Raw genomic sequence first — 17,939 nt, forward strand, 5'->3', positions numbered from 1 at the left:
GTGAAGGTGGATTTCACTTAATCCATTTTATTAATATTCTGCTGCGCTCGGCTGGTTTCAGTTATTTGTAACTACCATTACTTAACATCAACCCTGAGAGCGTTATTGACCTTCACATGAAGGTGAACAGACATAATTTGGCAATTAGATTAAGAGGACTGCTTTGAAGTGTTAAAGTTGCTTATTTTGGTTTTAAGTTTAAAAAACTGTGTGTCACTGAGTTCTCAATCTTCCCCTCCGGCCGCCCGGAGACGGCGAGAAGAGATCAAACCTGACGAGTCGGGGTCGTAGAAAACAAGAGTTCTCCTTTTAATTTCTCCAGCCACAACATACTGTGCATGTACAGTACACACTCCCAGTTTTAATTTGATTTTGAACGTATCACAGTTTAAAGTTTTCAACTAAAAAATACAACACAACTAAAAAAAAAACAAAAAAAAGACATATGCACAAATTAAAACCTATAAAAAATATAAAAACAGTACTCTTAATCTCAATTCAACAAGTACCATTTCAATAACAAAACATTTAATTATGAAAGCACAAAAGAGCAGACAAATTAAGAGGAACCATTGCTTTTGTTTTGTTTTACTTTAAATACAAGGAAAAGACTATTTTGTTTCGTAATCATGCAGAAGATGGAATTAAATAACAAATCAACCAAAAATAATATATACGTCTCTATATATCTCTCTGTATTAAATTTTCAAGTCAGAACTCCCGTCCCCTTACACAGGGAAAAAAAAGAAGACATGTTTAAAATAAAAACCGGAGCATCCACAATGCTTTCATTAGCTGCCATAGCGGCATGGGCTTTTATCGAAAACATTACATATCAGCGACATCTTTTTGGCACCAAAAAAGACGTTTACAATGGCAGTAGCATTTTGCAGTATAAAAGAGGGCGGAGCAGTAGCTCTTTTCCATTTAAAAAAGCAAACAAAGGAAGAAAAAAAAAAAAAGACAACATTCTGTGCAGCGACATTCGAGAGAGCGGCGTCTCCCTTCAGCAGTCCTAGCAGCTCAGTCCTACTGCAGCATGCTCTTGATAGTCTTGTTGGTTGATTCATCGTTTAAATGCTTGGTTGTGTACCTGCAGGCGAGAGAGAGAGAAAAAGCAAATGTGCACTTCAGTAGAAGAACAAAGAGTGAAAATACTGAAGTATTATGAACAAAATATGCTCGAGCTCTCAAAGTGAAAGTCCTCGTTTAGCTGAAAACGTCCTCTTCAACGGGGTAAATGTTAATACTGAAGCATTTCCTTTCGTCCACACTGGTTCCTGATCTGGTGTCAATCTCCTCCAAACAGTAGAAGGCAGCTTTCTTCTCCTTTAACCTTTTGATCCGACTTAAGCCTCTTTGGATTATATGTAAAGATTTAAACTGTTACTAAAAACAAAACGTCCGATGGGAAATCACACTTGTGAATGCTCTGGTTTCTGCTTCTCGAGTTGTAACATGTTCAAGGTTTGTTCTGCTAAAAATGAAGTTTGAAGCAGTTTTTTAATATAGACTTTATAGACTACACAGAAACAAGAACTATTGCTCTGCCAGGAACTCTTATTACAAAGTAAGGAGTTATTGTTTCTGCAGTATTTGTACCTTTAAAAGATTCACACTCTTTAAATCTGAAGGCTGTGTGTTTTCACGTGAAGCTTAATTTGAGTGAGAATGAGTCGACACTGTTAACAAAAGGAAGCATTTCCACGTCTTATCGATCAAAAGAAGCGCTCCGAGGCTGCGTACCAACGCCAAAGCCACCACATGATGCATTCATTGAATTCTTGCCTCAGTTTGTGATATTTTCTTTAACTCCAGTTCCTACAAATTTTTCTCATCATGATCAGCAGCAGGAGCAGCAGCAGCTTCCTTTAAAGACTCCAAAAGTGTTGTGTCTGCAGCTCACGTGGGAGAGCAGGCGCCCCGTATACTGAAACCTGCTCTGAGGCCATATTTTTAAAAACGCTACAATTAAATAAAAAAGAAGAATCATCCAGATCTGGATCAATTCCAAGTTGGGCCATGCTGGTGGTAAAATTTTCATGTAAATCTGCCCGCAAGATTTTGAGAACTCCTGCAACAACCTGACACACCGGCCCGATCTGCAGTTTAAATATTGATGAAAATAACAGGAAGCTGCAGTCCTGCTTTGATGCGGCTGCTAATGAAGCTGAAACATGGCAAAGAGCCCCAGTGTTTGTATTACTGTATTTATTTATTATACATTGATAGCAAAAAATGAAAGTACACCCTCTGTCAATTCTAAGGTTTGCACTATCGGGGCATAAAAGTTATCTGGTCATTAGCAGGTTTTAAAACGAGGTCAATACAGCCTGAGATCTGAGTTCTGGTTTTTTTGCAGTTTCTCTGAGCGCTGCTTGATCTGATCCTGGAGTGAATTAGCTGGGATGTCCACTCCTGTTAAGACTGACATTGCACTTATCTGAATGCTTCAGACCAGCAAACTGTCAAAACCTCTGTTCACACTTGCTGATGATCGTTAGTCTATTGCATTTGATTAGCAGCAGCTGGCTGCTACTTGCCCTCTTAATTCCTGAGGAAGCAGTAAGGATGTACTGACTGCAAATAACGACACAGTGTAATGTGCCATGATGTTGTTCGTCTAAGCCCATCTTAGAAATGAAAGAGTTTGTACTTTCCTTTTACCTTGGCTGTGTTGTTTGTTTTGATACAAACAAAACGGTAAATTAGAAAATCTTCCAGTAAATGTCAGATAAATAGTGCAGTAAAGTGAGCTTGAACTTTGACTTCATTACTGTCCAGCACTGCATGTGTCTAACATACACTATCATCCTCCGTCACATCAGTGTGGCAATCACTGAGAGAAAATCTGTCAGCTTTCGCATGAAAATAACCTCGTGTGGCCCGGTAGAGCCGGCCCGCCTCGGGCTCCCCACACACACAAACACACAGATGTAAGGTCGACTCAAAGCTGTCAGCAGCTGCGAGAGCGAGGTGAGGTGGGTGAAATTTGTGAGGGCGCGAGGGGACCTGGTGTCACATGTAATCGGCCTTTGTGGAGAGGCTTTGACACCCAACCCGGATCAGGCTCACAGCTGACCGAATCCCCCGCTGGACGGCGTGGAGGATGAGTCACTGCGCTGAAGGGGATGAGGTCTGTCTGCTGCTTGTGAACAGGAACCAACTCATCCAACTCACAGCGTGAGCAGCCTGCTCCTGTTCAGTTTAAAAGCCTGCTCACGGGCTGCAATCACATTTCACGCTGGGCAACAGGGATTTTTATTTTTTATTTTTTTTAATAATCGGAACAAGAACTGACCTGAGAGCGTTGAGAAGGCCTTCTACGCTGTTTGGCGGCTGATCTTTGAGGACTTTGATGCAGCCTTTCATCTGTGGAACAGAAAGAGACCGTTAGCTGTAGAAGAAGCTGCGAGTGAGAAGTTTGGCGTGAACGTGTCTACACTCACGTCGATTTTGGACGACTTGGCGAACGCTCCTACGGGATGGACGTAGTCGTACAAGATGATCACCCCGACCATCACCCTGAGGCAGAAGGACACCGTGTCCTCGCTTGTGAAACGGCTGCGATACTCCCTGACAGCAGGAGGAGGAAGAGGAGGGATAAGACGCAAAGCCGTGAATGGCGTATTTAACACGCGGAGGAGGTCACTTACGGTGTTTCCAGCATGACTTTGCACACGCTCGCCATCGTGCTTAAGCAGTCCGTCGTGTTCTCGATGGGCAGGTTCTTGTTCTGTAAGGAGGGAGGAATGACTTGAGTGGATACACACACACACACACACACACACACACACACACACACACTAAAAGAAAATAAAGTATCCAATATTTTTGTTTCTGAGTCTCACCTCAGAAACAAACTTCGTTGTGCCGTCACTTAACGTCTTCAGCATGGGCGTGGCATCGGCGTAGAAGAGAGATATCCGATTGGCCAATTCATTGTTGACTTCATTCTCACCTTCTGCCTGCAAACAAAAAAACCAAAGCTTGAATCCACTGACTGCATGTTTAGTGTTCTGGACCTCTGATCTTAAAATAATCAAACTCAAACGTGGTTATCTCTGTTATTAGAAGAGCTGCCAGTTAAAGCTACTTTACAAGGAGACTGAGAAAAGAAAGCGACCACGAAGGTGGCCGTGTAGCTGACACGCTTGGAGGGACATTAAAGCCACTTTGCGCTCTACACTGTGGCGATGCTGTGAAATTTTATTTAAAAAACTCTGAATGAAAAGGTGCGAGAGAACATCAGGATGTATTATTAGTTTATTTGATGCGAAGCAGCTTTAACAGACTGTTTGTGCAGATGAAAAGCTGCTTCGTTAAATAAAACACCGACAGGAAAACACTGATATAAACCCTGTGACACAGCCCTCCTGCTCCTCCCTCCCCCGGTTTCCCAGCTGACTGCTGCTTTGCCGTTTCAGATGAGACGCTGAAAACACCTGGCGGACAACAAAAGAATAAGGCGTCTCTTGAACAGCCTGTTCTAAATTTGTCTGCGTATTTAAATAACAACAACACTTCCTGCCTTCATGAGAGCACTGACGGAATATGAATAATCGCCCCAAACTTTCAAACCACTTTGGGTTTTTTAACAAACGATGATGACACATGAGCTCAAAGAATGTTTGAGCCGGGACAGTTGCGTTTCATCTCGGATGTCTGAATGATTCAGTCGTCTGAGTGCTGACTAAACCGAGTGCGACGGAGCTGCGAGGAGGGACGGCGGCCCGAGCGTCTTTCAGCGTTGACAGGTCCTAACGACAACTTGTCTGGGCCCATTTGTCTAATGACATGTTCTGCTTTAAGAAATAAAAGCTCCTGTCAGGCGGGTCTGAACTGAGTGCAGTTTTGGTTTATTTTTCCTCATATGCAGCTAAAAATGACCAATTTTACTACCCCACGTTTCCCTCAACCTCTGGCAGACCCAGGCTCAGGGAGGCGCAGCCATCTGCCATGACCGGTTGGGGCTGAAGGGAGGACGACAAGACAAAAAACACATCTATGGTATCAATTTGAAAACCGTACATCACCTCATTCTCGAGTTATGTTCACAAAGTTGGGTGTCCACACAGCAAGGTGCATATGTGCAAAAGTGCACAGAGTAAACTAAAGCCTAAAGGTGCATCCACATAGGACATCTCTTTGTAGCTGATGGTCACTCTATTGGAGATTTCAGGCTCCAGTTGCCTGGGTAACTCTGTAATGCATTTACCACCCCTTTATGTGTCGGTCAAGGTTATCTTAATTCACTTCAAAGTGCTGAATGACATTGACTTTCTCTGGTCTCCTTGTAAATGACCTTTAAATTTGTAAATATTTTTACATTTGTTTGAAAGGCACTTCGGTTTTATTTTGAAATCCATGCTTTTATTTTGAAACAGGAAACTGGCACAAAACCGTTAAAGGGCTGTTAGTAACGTTTCTTTTAGGATATGATAAATAGTGTGCCTTAAAGTGAAAAATATGTACGTTTACTTTGCCAATTAGTACCTGGCTGACAGTGGCACAAGGTTTGTTAATGTTTTCTTTAACAGAATAAGTTACATGCAATCAAAATGTCGTTTAATAGAGTTTATATTGTTAACCTTGAACTTGACCTTTATGTGTAGTGGTAAGTTAGTGAGGTGATACAATGAATTGAGTGATGTAAATTTGATGTATATGCTATATGTGAGCAGGAGAAATTTGTTTCCTTTGATCTTATGGTATTAATATTGCTGGTTTTGTTTTGCTCCTAGCTCTTACGGTGTCTTCACTGAATGTTTCAATAAAAACATTTCCAATAAAACCTCTGTGAAGCATCAGTATAAGAGACCATCATTCAGCCAGGGATGCTACAGTAAGAGCTTTAGCCTCACGAGTTTCACCTGACTGCCAAAGTCTATGATGAAAGAAGAGGGATTCATTGTGATGGTCTAAATGTGACACTCGCTCAAAATGGAAGCATCTCAGATATTAACTGCAGAAGCAGAAGGCTCAGATCAAATAAAAGACATCTGTCAAGCAAGCAAGGATGAGGAACTTCGCAGATCTGATCGCCCAAGAAATCCCACGGAGAAGATGCTTACATTTCAGAGAGAGGAGGCATACAAAAGGGAGAAGCGGCTCATGCACCTTTATGATCAATGGAAGATCCAGGCACGTAAGGCAAGAAATCAGCTAAAGCTAGACATTCCAGAAAGTGAAATCGCAGCTCTCATTGATATCTTAGAGAAATGCATGAATGATATTACGGACATTTATGTACAAATCAGAGATCACCTCACACCATCCAGTGAAACGAGACGTCGTGTTGATGCATGTGAGGCTGTAACAAAGGACATTATTAAAATTGCATATGAAAGAATATCAGGCATAGACGAAGACTATGATAGTGAAGCAGTCAAAGAACGCCTTCGTGAGCTCCTTAACAGAGACTATGCTCATTCCATATATGGATCCACGGTTTCACCTCCAAGTCAACACACTATAGACTCCATTGTCGCAGTAAAAAGAGCAGATGCTGCAGCAGAATTAGCAGCAAAGGAAGCAGAATATGAGTTGTTATTGGCGGAAGGAAAACAAAAGGAAAGGATCCAGCTCTTAGTAGAGCAACAGAAAAGGGATCTTGAAGCTCAAAAACATGAACTAGAAAGACTAAGGGCTGAAAAGGATATAAGAGCAGCACGAGCAAGATTGTCAATTTACAACCAAGATGTAATGCAGGAGGGCAGCTTGTGCTCTGCTAACAGCAAACTAAGGAACCAGGAACATATGCACCCACATCAAGCTGTGTCTCTGGCTCCAGTTCAGCATCTCATAAGATTTCCAGCTTCACCTCCACAGACAGATGTGTCCCACTTAGCTCAAGCAGTACAAGACAGCATAGCCATGAACAGACTTCCAATGCCAGAGCCACCTGTATTCACCGGCGACCCAATCCAGTTCATTGAATGGAAATCTTCATTCATATCCCTCATAGATAAAAGGAACATATGTTCAGCTGACAAACTGCATTACTTGAGAAGATATGTGGGAGGTCCTGCACGAAAGACACTTGATGGTATCTTTTACAGGGAGGATGATGAAGCATATAAGGATGCATGGGATCGCCTTAATAGCAGGTACGGTCAACCATTCGTCTTGCAGAGAGCTTTCAGAGAAAAACTAGCTAGCTGGCCAAAGATCCACTCAAAGGATGCAGAACAACTCAGAGCATTCGCCGACTTCCTACATGCATGTCAGCAAGCCATGCCTCATATTAAAGGGCTGGACATTCTGAATGACTGTGAAGAGAACCAAAAGCTGGTCCAAAAGTTACCTGAGTGGGCAGCTTCAAGGTGGAACCGCAAGGTGACCCAGTTTATGAAGGACAGACAGGAATTTCCAGCCTTTCAGGACTTTGTCAACTTCATGTCATTAGAAGCAGAGATTGCCTGTAACCCAGTAACTTCCCTCCATGCATTACGTTTATCAGACTTACCTGCAGAGAAACATCATCTGAAAGAAAGGAAAAATAAATCTACTGTTCTTCATACACAGACACTTACAGAGAATGAGAAGAATGTACCATCCAAGACAAGCTTAAAGCCCCCTTGTACATTCTGTCATGATAACAAACACCGCCTACATAGTTGTCCAGAGTTTAAAGGAACGCCTCTGGAAGAGAAAAGAAAGTATGTAAGGGAAAACAAACTCTGCTATGGTTGTCTGAAACCAGGCCATAATGTTAAAGACTGCCGCCACAGACACTTATGTGATATCTGTAAGGGACGACACCCAACTTGCCTTCATGACGACAGATATTCCAACATGAATGCTGTGTTAGCCTCTAATCAGAATACAGACGAAGCAGTTACGACATTGTCTCTCAATACAGAGACTGAGCACACATCTACGACTACATCCATGATTTTGCCAGTCTGGGTTTCCTCTTCCAACAACCCAGGAATAGAAAGGCTTGTCTATGCTCTGCTTGACACCCAGAGTGACACTGTGTTTATTGATGAAGATGTTAGTCGTAGCTTGACAACCAAGACCTATCCTGTAAGGCTAAAGCTAACCACCATGATCGGAAAGGACACAGTAACACACAGTGAAAGAGTCTCAGGTCTCAGAGTGCGTGGCTATACCTCCACAAATCACATTGATCTCCCTCCTGCCTATACCAAAGACTGCATACCAGTGAATCGAAGGCACATTCCTACCAGTGAAACGGCGAGGCATTGGAATCATCTCAAAGCAATAGCAGATGATATTCCGCCACATTTAGACTGTGAAGTTGGTCTTCTAATAGGTTATAACTGCTCACAGGCACTAGCACCAAGACAGGTCATCCTAGGAAGAGATAATGAGCCTTATGCAGTCCGCACAGACCTAGGATGGAGCATCATAGGCTGCTCACCACCTCACCTTGAATCTCCTCCTGTCGCCAACATATGCCATAGAGTAACTGTCAAAGAGCTTCCTCCAGTGACGCCATCCGATGCCATTAAAGTACTTGAGTCTGACTTTAAGGACATCAGCAAGGACAACAGAACAGTGTCTCAAGATGACATCCTCTTCCTCAATATGCTAAAGGAAAGCATTTACATGAACGCCCATGGTCACTATGAGATGCCTCTCCCTTTTAAAGAGAGACCCTACCTTCCCAACAACAAGCAGTTAGCTATCATCCGGCTCAACCATCTCAAACGAAAGCTGCTGAACAACAAGAACTACAAGACTCACTACGTAACGTTTTTGAATGAGGTAATTAAAAACAATGATGCTGAAGAAGTTCTCTGTGAAGAGAAGGAAGGTGAAACATGGTATATTCCACACCACGGAGTTTATCATTCCAAAAAACCAGAGAAGCTCAGAGTGGTTTTTGATTGCTCGGCTAAGTACAAGGGAACTTGCCTAAATGATCATCTCCTGTCGGGCCCAGATTTGACAAATACTCTAACTGGTGTTCTTATCAGATTTCGACAGAACCATGTTGCTCTGATGTGCGACATCGAAAGGATGTTTCATCAGTTTCATGTGCGCGAAGCGGATAGAGACTACCTACGTTTCCTGTGGTGGAAGGATGGGAACTTCAGTGTGGAGCCACAGGAATTCCGTATGAAAGTTCACCTTTTCGGTGCTGCATCTTCACCGGGATGTGCCAACTATGGGTTGAAACATCTCGCTAAGGAGAACGAGAGCCTGTTTCCTCTGGGCTCCCAATTCATTATGAGGGACTTCTATGTGGATGATGGTGTCACAAGCATAGCAGATGTAGATGAGGCTATTCAGCTTGCAAAAGAAGCCCAAAGGCTCTGTGCTATGGGTGGTCTGCGACTACACAAATTTGTGTGTAACAATGCGAAGGTGCTTGAGAGTATAGCACCATCTGAGCGTGCCACTGAAGTAAAGGCTCTTGATCTTGCCTTTAGTGATTCATCGCTGGAAAGAGCCTTAGGAATCCACTGGCACATTGAGTCAGACAGTTTCAGGTTTCATGCCCGTTTGAAGGACCAACCAGAAACCAGGCGTGGTATACTATCCACTGTTGCCTCTCTTTATGACCCACTTGGGCTTATTGCTCCTTTCCTGCTAACTGGGAAAAGGGTTCTTCAAGAAATGTGTAGGCATGGTACAGGTTGGGATGACCCACTCATCAGTAAACTGCAACCAGTCTGGAGATCCTGGAAGAGTGATCTGGCAAATTTGGATAAAATCACCATACCCCGATGCTATGTACCAGCTGACTTTGGAAAGGTCACAAAGAGAGAGCTACATCACTTCTCTGATGCAAGCACGTATGGTTATGGCCAGTGCTCATATTTGAGACATGTGAATGGAAATGGAACTGTTCATTGTGCTCTGATTATGGCAAAGTCCAGAGTTGCTCCAATCAAAGCTGTGACCATCCCCAGGTTAGAACTGACTGCTGCTGTTGTATCAGTTGCAGCAAGCAATACTCTAAAGGAAGAACTGGGAATTTCAGGGATTGATGAATACTTCTGGACAGACTCCAAGGTTGTACTGGGGTACATTAACAACGAGTCACGTCGCTTCCACACATTTGTATCAAATAGGATTCAGAAAATACATCTCAGTACAACTCCTCAGCAGTGGCGATATGTTTCTACTGACAAGAATCCTGCAGACCTTGCTTCGAGAGGTTCTAGTGCAAGCAAGCTTCTGACATCGAACTGGTTTACTGGACCCAAGTTCTTATGGGAGAAAGAGGTATCACCAGAGGTAGAGGTAATCCCAGAAATCCCAGTTGGGGACCCTGAAGTTAAAAGGGTTCAAGCACTAAATTTGGAGTCTGCAGAACAAGTGACTCTTCCAGACCGCTTGTCAAAGTTTTCTTCATGGTGTAAGGTCAAACAAGCTGTTGCGCGACTTCTTCGCCGAACCAAGAGTGACAAGTCAACAAGTCACAGCACAGTTCAGGAGCGAGAGGATGCACAGCGCATCATTATAAGAGATTTACAGAAACGAGTGTATCGAGATGAGATCCAGCTACTTAGTAATGGCTTACAACTTTCACGGCAGAGTAAACTGTTTCGATTGGATGCCTTTCTTGACAAAGATGGAATCCTCAAGGTGGGAGGAAGACTGAAAAATGCATCTCTCCCTGCCTCTCAGAAACATCCAATGATCATTCCAAAGGACCACCACATAACGAGGATGATAATAGCTCATCATCATGAACAGGTTAAACACCAAGGAAGGGGTATAACCATCAACGAGATCAGATCAAATGGATACTGGATCCCAGGAATGAACAGAGCTGTTGCATCTTATGTGCATCAGTGTGTCAAATGCAGGAAACTCAGGGGATCAGTGGAAGAGCAACGAATGGCAGACCTGCCATCTGAGCGGGTGGATCCATCTCCACCTTTCACTTATTGCGGAATGGACTGTTTTGGGCCATTTTTTACAAAGCAAGGGCGTAAGGTGAATAAGCGTTATGGTCTGCTTTTCACATGCCTTTGTTGTAGAGCAATTCACATTGAAATGGTGAATGATATGTCAGCAGATGCCTTCATTAATGGCCTCCGATGTTTTGTTTCCATAAGAGGAGCAGTACGACAAATAAGATGTGACCAAGGAAGCAATTTTGTTGGAGCTAAGAATGAAATGTATAATGCGCTGAAACAGATGGATGTCAATCGTCTGACTGCATTCTTGGCTGAGAGGCAGTGCGACTTCATTATGAATGCTCCCCATTCAAGCCATGTTGGAGGTGTCTGGGAGAGACAGATCAGAACAGTAAGAAATGTACTTCGGTCCACTCTTTCACTCTCACCTGGAAGATTAGATGATGCCTGTTTGAGGACATTGTTTTACGAAGCAATGTCTATTGTGAACAGCCGTCCACTCACTGTGGATAACCTGAATGATCCAAATGGTCCAGAACCGCTGACTCCTAATCACCTACTCACTGTGAAACCGACTGGAGCCTTACCGCCTCCTGGGACGTTCATCAGAGAAGACATGTATGCTCGTAAAAGATGGCGCCATATCCAGTATCTAGCAGAGCAATTCTGGAACCGCTGGAGAAGAGAGTATCTCTCTAATATTGCCACTAGACAACGTTGGCATATTTCTAGAAGGAATCTGAAAGTTGGTGACATAGTCATCGAAAGGATGGATGATCTGCCACGGAACGAGTGGAGATTAGCCAGAGTTGAAGAAACAGTCGCTGATAAAGATGGGCTTGTGAGGAAAGTTAAGATTCGTCTTGGAGACCAGAAAATGAAAAGGGAGGGTCAATGTTCTGGCAAGCCATCCATTGTTGAACGGCCCATTCAGAAACTGATCTTGCTTTTAGAGGCTGTCTAAGACAACGACCATACCCTTTATTGTATGAAGACTTGTGGACATTACCTGCAGGCTCATGCATGGATAATTCTTTGTTTTCGTTATGTAAAAGGCCTTGTGGTTAAGGTCATTCGTTTTTAAAAATCATTCGTGTTATGGTTCTCCCTTTTGTTAAAACACTCATGATTTGGTGGGAGTGTAAATGACCTTTAAATTTGTAAATATTTTTACGTTTGTTTGAAAGGCACTTCGGTTTTATTTTGAAATCCATGCTTTTATTTTGAAACAGGAAACTGGCACAAAACCGTTAAAGGGCTGTTAGTAACGTTTCTTTTAGGATATGATAAATAGTGTGCCTTAAAGTGAAAAATATGTACGTTTACTTTGCCAATTAGTACCTGGCTGACAGTGGCACAAGGTTTGTTAATGTTTTCTTTAACAGAATAAGTTACATGCAATCAAAATGTCGTTTAATAGAGTTTATATTGTTAACCTTGAACTTGACCTTTATGTGTAGTGGTAAGTTAGTGAGGTGATACAATGAATTGAGTGATGTAAATTTGATGTATATGCTATATGTGAGCAGGAGAAATTTGTTTCCTTTGATCTTATGGTATTAATATTGCTGGTTTTGTTTTGCTCCTAGCTCTTACGGTGTCTTCACTGAATGTTTCAATAAAAACATTTCCAATAAAACCTCTGTGAAGCATCAGTATAAGAGACCATCATTCAGCCAGGGATGCTACACTCCTTACACATGGACAGCATGGGAAGTCCTTGCATGTAAGTAAGAGGCACACATAGACCTACATGAAGAGATCTGAATTTGCACCTGGACCTCACTCATCACAGTGATGAACAGGTGGAAAGAAAACATGACATTTTGACCGTTTTACTGGGAAACGCACAAGCGAAACAAAGTCCATTAAAGCAGCTCTGCTGCTTTAAGCTGTCTCAGTCAGTCATAACAGCGAGGTAGCAAGCACAATGCGCAGCACTGACACTGGCATTGGCCTTCATTATCAAAGTGAAGAAAAGGTAAATTACAGGAGAAATGATTATACACGTGTTTAATACCAGGTATAAATACTACTCCACTTTCCAAGAAGAAAGTATTTAACCAATAAATGCTGAGCTAAAATTCATGCCACAGTCGTTTCCAATGCTTCGATATTTCCTGTGTTCTATTGTAAATAAAATCTGGTTCATAAAAATCTGTAAATCATTGCATTCTGTTTTTTAAATTTACATTTTAAACAACATCAGCTTTTTTTGGTACGCCGTTTGTATTATGCCAGTTTAAAAATAAATAAATTACTGTCAGTTTAACTTTAATCTGTATTTAAAGTAATTTGGGGGCTTATCCGGGATTTATGCTTCTGCGTTAACAACAAACCCTCCACCACAACTTATGCCAGAAGCTGCCGTGCACTTCCCTAGAAAAATAACTGTGCTGAAGGTATCACTGTGACTGGTCCATTCAATACTGTTGTTTCCTTCAACTTTTTACTCTGCCACCATTTATGAAAGATACTGGAAGATAATGGCTTAACTTGAAGAGGGAAACCACAATAACAACAACCAGTATTTCAGCAGCAAAACTGCAGAGCTACACATGCAAACCATAAAGGCGACTTATGTCATACATTGATTCAATGCAAGAATAGCAAATAAGCTATAAGCTGCCACAGATGTCTCCCTCTGATGAGGAACGGAAGTCATCAAAGCCACCAGTTTGTGCTGACAAAAACAGAAATCTTACAGTTGGTTAACCACTGCATCAGCCGGTTAGTCTGTTTGGGTGCTTTTGGTATTTCAAAATATAATTCTGAATCATAATAAAAGTGTTAACACCAAAATCAGGAACATTAAGACCCAAACCACTCCTTTCGAAACCACCACTGACACAAACAGTGAGTTTTACCTGACAGAACATGGGAGTTGTTAGTTTAATTAGCGTGACTTTTTTCAATTCACACCCAAACTAACTGCTTTAATAACCATAAATGCACAACAGCACAGACAAACCATCTGGTCAAGCCAGCAATAGATGAACCATTCCCATGTTTTGCAAAGAAAAAATACTCGTTTTGCCAATGGAGTCTGGTGGAGTGAAACAGCTTCCCTTCTTCATCAGAGAGAGCCATCTGTCAGCAGCAAAAGCAGTGATAATGTTCTAAATATAACACACATTCAAACCGACACCGATTCTCAAGTAAGGCCAACGCTGATGGTCAGTTGATGCTGACCATGTCCACAGCACCACGTGTGTTGAGTTTCTGCAGCAGTTAAAAGCTGAAGTGAAAACCGTTTAGTCAGTAAAGTCAGTGTGGTCCGTGTAAAATAAAAGAAAATATAATTTGTGGGTCATATTTTGATTTAAATAAAAAGTTCTTGCAACATCACACACCAGTCATTTTAGTCATAGTTTTCATCGTTCTTTTTTTCTCATGGAAAAGAAGACGATGAAATGCACTGACACTTTAGTCAGTGAATAAAAATATTAAAAAAACCTAAATATTCTGGAGAAGCGAGACACAATCAGAACCAACCGAGTGGTGCAGAGAGGTGGGACAAGTTTAAAAGTGATCCAATCGGAAGTAATGTCCTTGCACAGTAAGGTTAAATATGAACAATTTTATGTGCCCACGGGAAAGGGTACAATCTGCCATGCTCCCCGTTTCTCATAAAAGTGCGACAAAATGTCAACGCCTAAGAGGAAGAGAAGAGGAGACATATGGATGCATTTCACAAAGAAAATAAGGCACTCACCAGTAAAACCATGAGAAACTTTCACACTTTATATTTAAGTCAACTGAATCAAGTTTAGTCTGATATAATCTTTCGATTTTTAGTCGACTAAAACTAAAAGAATTATAAGATTATTACAGACTAAATTATGACAAAAATTAAATAAAATTTTACTCAAAAATAACACCATCTGCTACGCTCTAATAGCAGATAAATGGGCTGTTAAACCAAAACAAAGAGCTAACAGATGCTAAAAAAGATAAAGGAGAAGTTGTATGTCAGAGATGGGCGCAACATGCTCACCGGTACATTGTTGATCCGCATTCGACTCAGTGTTCTCCTATAGTAACTGAAGTCATTCTGAATGGCTGGATTTGTCATCTGCAAAACAGAAATATAAATATTATATATACAGATATATGTAAGCTTGGAGGCAATCTAATACAGAGAGAGGGGAGAGAGACAGCCTGCAGCCGGACATTCAGCTCTGGATCAAACACACCATCGTCATGACAGAAAGCTTTAGCCAACAAGGCAGAAATGTAGCTTTGGGGGGGAAATGACATAAAAAGAGCACTGATACAATTACTATTTTATGTGCTGAACTGGATTTGAATGTCTGACACTCATTCTGCCCCCTTTTACATCCACATCCCTGCTCGCCCTGTCAGCAAATATTTGGTTTTTTTCCTGCTGCCGTGAGCTTTGGCTGTGGGTCTCATTAAGGAGAGGCGAGGTTAGAGTGAGCACAGGATATACGCAGGCTTATTCTCTGACGTTATGCACCCTCAAAGCCTCAGATAAAAGCCACAAGGCTCCATTAGCTCCTTTGACATGACTCCCTACAATATATGAATCATCTGGTTTTCAGTGTGGAGCCAAACTGACCACTTTTTTTTTTTTTTTAAAGGGAAGCTGGCCAACCAGAGAGCTTCTTTTCAAAAGTCACCACAAGCGAGTGCTCGTCATGTGGCTAATTATCCTCATTCCTGCACGAGCTTGTCACAGTCAAAGCTGCGCTGACAGCATGCTAATCCTGCTACAATAGACTGGTACTCAGTCTGCGTCCACCGCGTCCACCAGGAGAGACAGGCTTCTTCGCCAGGGAGGGGCTGCACAGCACTCAGACACTTTAACTAGGTCAGAAGCCCGTGCATGGGTGTGAAAGATTGATGAATGGGCCTGGCATGCCACCTTGCACCCCCTACCTTCATGTTTTTCATCCTGCCAGCCTGGGTAGTGGGCACTAATTGGGACGTCGCTGCAAACCGCCTCAGGGAGTCGGGGAGCCTTTTTTTTTTTTTTTTTACGTTTTTGTGTCAAAGGAGCAGGGATGTGGGCCCAGTGTCTTACAAGATGAGTGCTCACACAATTATGTTTCTGACAATGGGCATTTGAGCGACAAACATGCTTCAATCGCGGCTTCGTTTCAGCAGTTTGTGTCCGAATTCAAACCAGATCAGACTTTTAAAGTTCCCTCTGCCTGTCGTTTATATAAAACCTGCCACGCTGTGAAAAACTTGGCTCGGGCAACAACAATTTGCAGACCTTTTTCCCCTTGCAATAACCCTTATTGGCCATTTCACTGACATCCACAGTATCATAAACAGCAGAGCAGTATCAGGGCTCTAATTAAATGCTAATCATGCGCTCACTGGCGGCAGCTTAAAACTGCACAGAGCTAAGAAAAAAGAAAAAAAAAAAATCAATCCAGGGGCATCAGTAGCTTGTTGGACGATTGAGAGCAAAGCCTACAGAAGCAGCTAAAATTTGACACTTAAAGAAATAAAGAGCCATACTTTAAGCTCGTCGAAGCGCAGCGTGAAGTGGAGGATCTCTGCGAACTGCTTGGCCAGCGCCTGCTCCCGCTCCAGGTGTTGAGTCGGGTCGCTGTAAGTCTCGCTGGTCAGAGCACCCAGGAGGCTGTGCAACGCTGCCTCTGTTAAAAAAAAGACAGACATCTGTGGTGAACCTGCATCGCTGTCAGAGGACCTCGATTGGGCTTTTACTCGTTTAATGAAGAGCCTGACAAAAGCCTTGAACAGAGACAGTTTAGCTGATGTGTGTAGTCTTCCAGGTCATCAGTCAGAGCCACTGAGTAGCTTTACATTCAGGTTTTTGCCATTCAAGCGCCAGGTTAACAGCTCAGGCAGCACTATATGCAAAAATGCAAAGGTCAGGGGAAAGAAGAAGTGCTGCATGTAGCATGGCAGAGTGATCAATATTCAGGTTTGAAAAGGGGAGCAGGGCAAGAACAATGGAGGAAAACATGCAGCTGCAGCTAATAGTTATATTCACTGTATAGTAATGGTTAATAGCTCTGTTACACTAAAGTAAAAAGAGGATGCCACAGTAATTTTATTGGCAAGATACATTTAATTGCATGTAAACTCAATGTGCTTAACATTTAAAAATAATAATAATAACTGTGGTTGCCCAGAGATTTTTCACATCTGTCAACCTCTGGGGAACCACATACAGTCACACAGGTTGATAACAATTGGTGAAGACTTGCAAATATCTGCAGACAGGGTCAACATAGAGAGACAGACAACCATTCACACCTATGGGCAATTTACCAGTTAACCTGACACCACTAATTACATGTCTTTGGACTGTGAGAGAAAGTCGGAGTACCCAAGTATAGAATGGTTTATAAAGCAAACCATTCTATATTGTGAGAGGTTTCTGCTCTGCTGATTCCATTATATGTGTTATATCACTGTAAACTGAATAGCCTCACATTTTTAGAGAACTTGGAAAAAAAAACATTGAATTTCCTGCAGTTCTGGGAAAATGACAAGCTTCTGTGACTCTTCAATTTAAAAAAAGCTAATACGTGGAAAAACATTTTTCCAATTAAATGATAGAAAAAAAATACCTAAAGAGTCCTAAAGTAATACAATTACATAATTACATGAGTTAAGTCATGTATAAGTGGAAAAAAGAAAGAAAACTCGAGTCTTTCTTCGTCTCTTTATTGTTGGGCCTTGTAGGAGGTCAAGGAGCAGCCTGATACGTGACCAGTGCAGGGTGTCGGCAGGCTGTAGCATCCTGATTAAGACATAGACAAATAATGAGGCAGCGGTGGTGCCCAAACAAATAATGAGGCAGGGGGGCTTTCCTGCTCACATGCAAATGAGACATGGGACTAATTATCTCATTGGCATGAAATGGGTGGGGGCAAGATTTCATTCAAGCAGGATTACACTCATTGTTTTGACACTAAGTAAATACAAAGCCTGTGCCATGCCGTGACATAGCATACCCACGGACCAATGATTAAGCATGCAAGAAGAGCACCGGCAGGGAACCAGGGAGAGGGAAATGTGGCGAACAACTTCCAAGCAAGTCAAGTTATCAGTCAAACAGATCTTGTTCAGACACATAGTTCTGAAGAA

General features: G+C 42.2%; 1 protein-coding gene across 1 annotated transcript in view; it reads right to left on the bottom strand.

Moving 5' to 3' along the window:
* Positions 1 to 285: 285 nt before the first annotated feature.
* cyribb (CYFIP related Rac1 interactor Bb) overlaps positions 286 to 17,939 on the bottom strand; it is a 48,781-nt gene continuing 31,127 nt past the window's right edge. Inside the window, exons 6-12 of the mRNA XM_086306538.1 lie at positions 16,338 to 16,477; positions 14,842 to 14,919; positions 3,852 to 3,968; positions 3,657 to 3,736; positions 3,450 to 3,576; positions 3,302 to 3,372; positions 286 to 1,093 (exon numbers count right to left, since the gene is read on the bottom strand). Coding sequence (XP_086162664.1) covers positions 1,030 to 1,093; positions 3,302 to 3,372; positions 3,450 to 3,576; positions 3,657 to 3,736; positions 3,852 to 3,968; positions 14,842 to 14,919; positions 16,338 to 16,477 — 677 coding nt within the window. The 3' untranslated portion in view covers positions 286 to 1,029. The remainder of the gene's footprint in view (positions 1,094 to 3,301; positions 3,373 to 3,449; positions 3,577 to 3,656; positions 3,737 to 3,851; positions 3,969 to 14,841; positions 14,920 to 16,337; positions 16,478 to 17,939) is intronic.

The sequence above is a fragment of the Aulonocara sp. 'chitande type north' Nkhata Bay genome, linkage group LG9, assembly GCF_057382095.1.
Source record: "Aulonocara sp. 'chitande type north' Nkhata Bay isolate Kocher_YH1m ecotype deep benthic linkage group LG9, A_spYH_male_GT1.1, whole genome shotgun sequence".
NCBI lineage: Eukaryota > Metazoa > Chordata > Actinopteri > Cichliformes > Cichlidae > Aulonocara > Aulonocara sp. 'chitande type north' Nkhata Bay.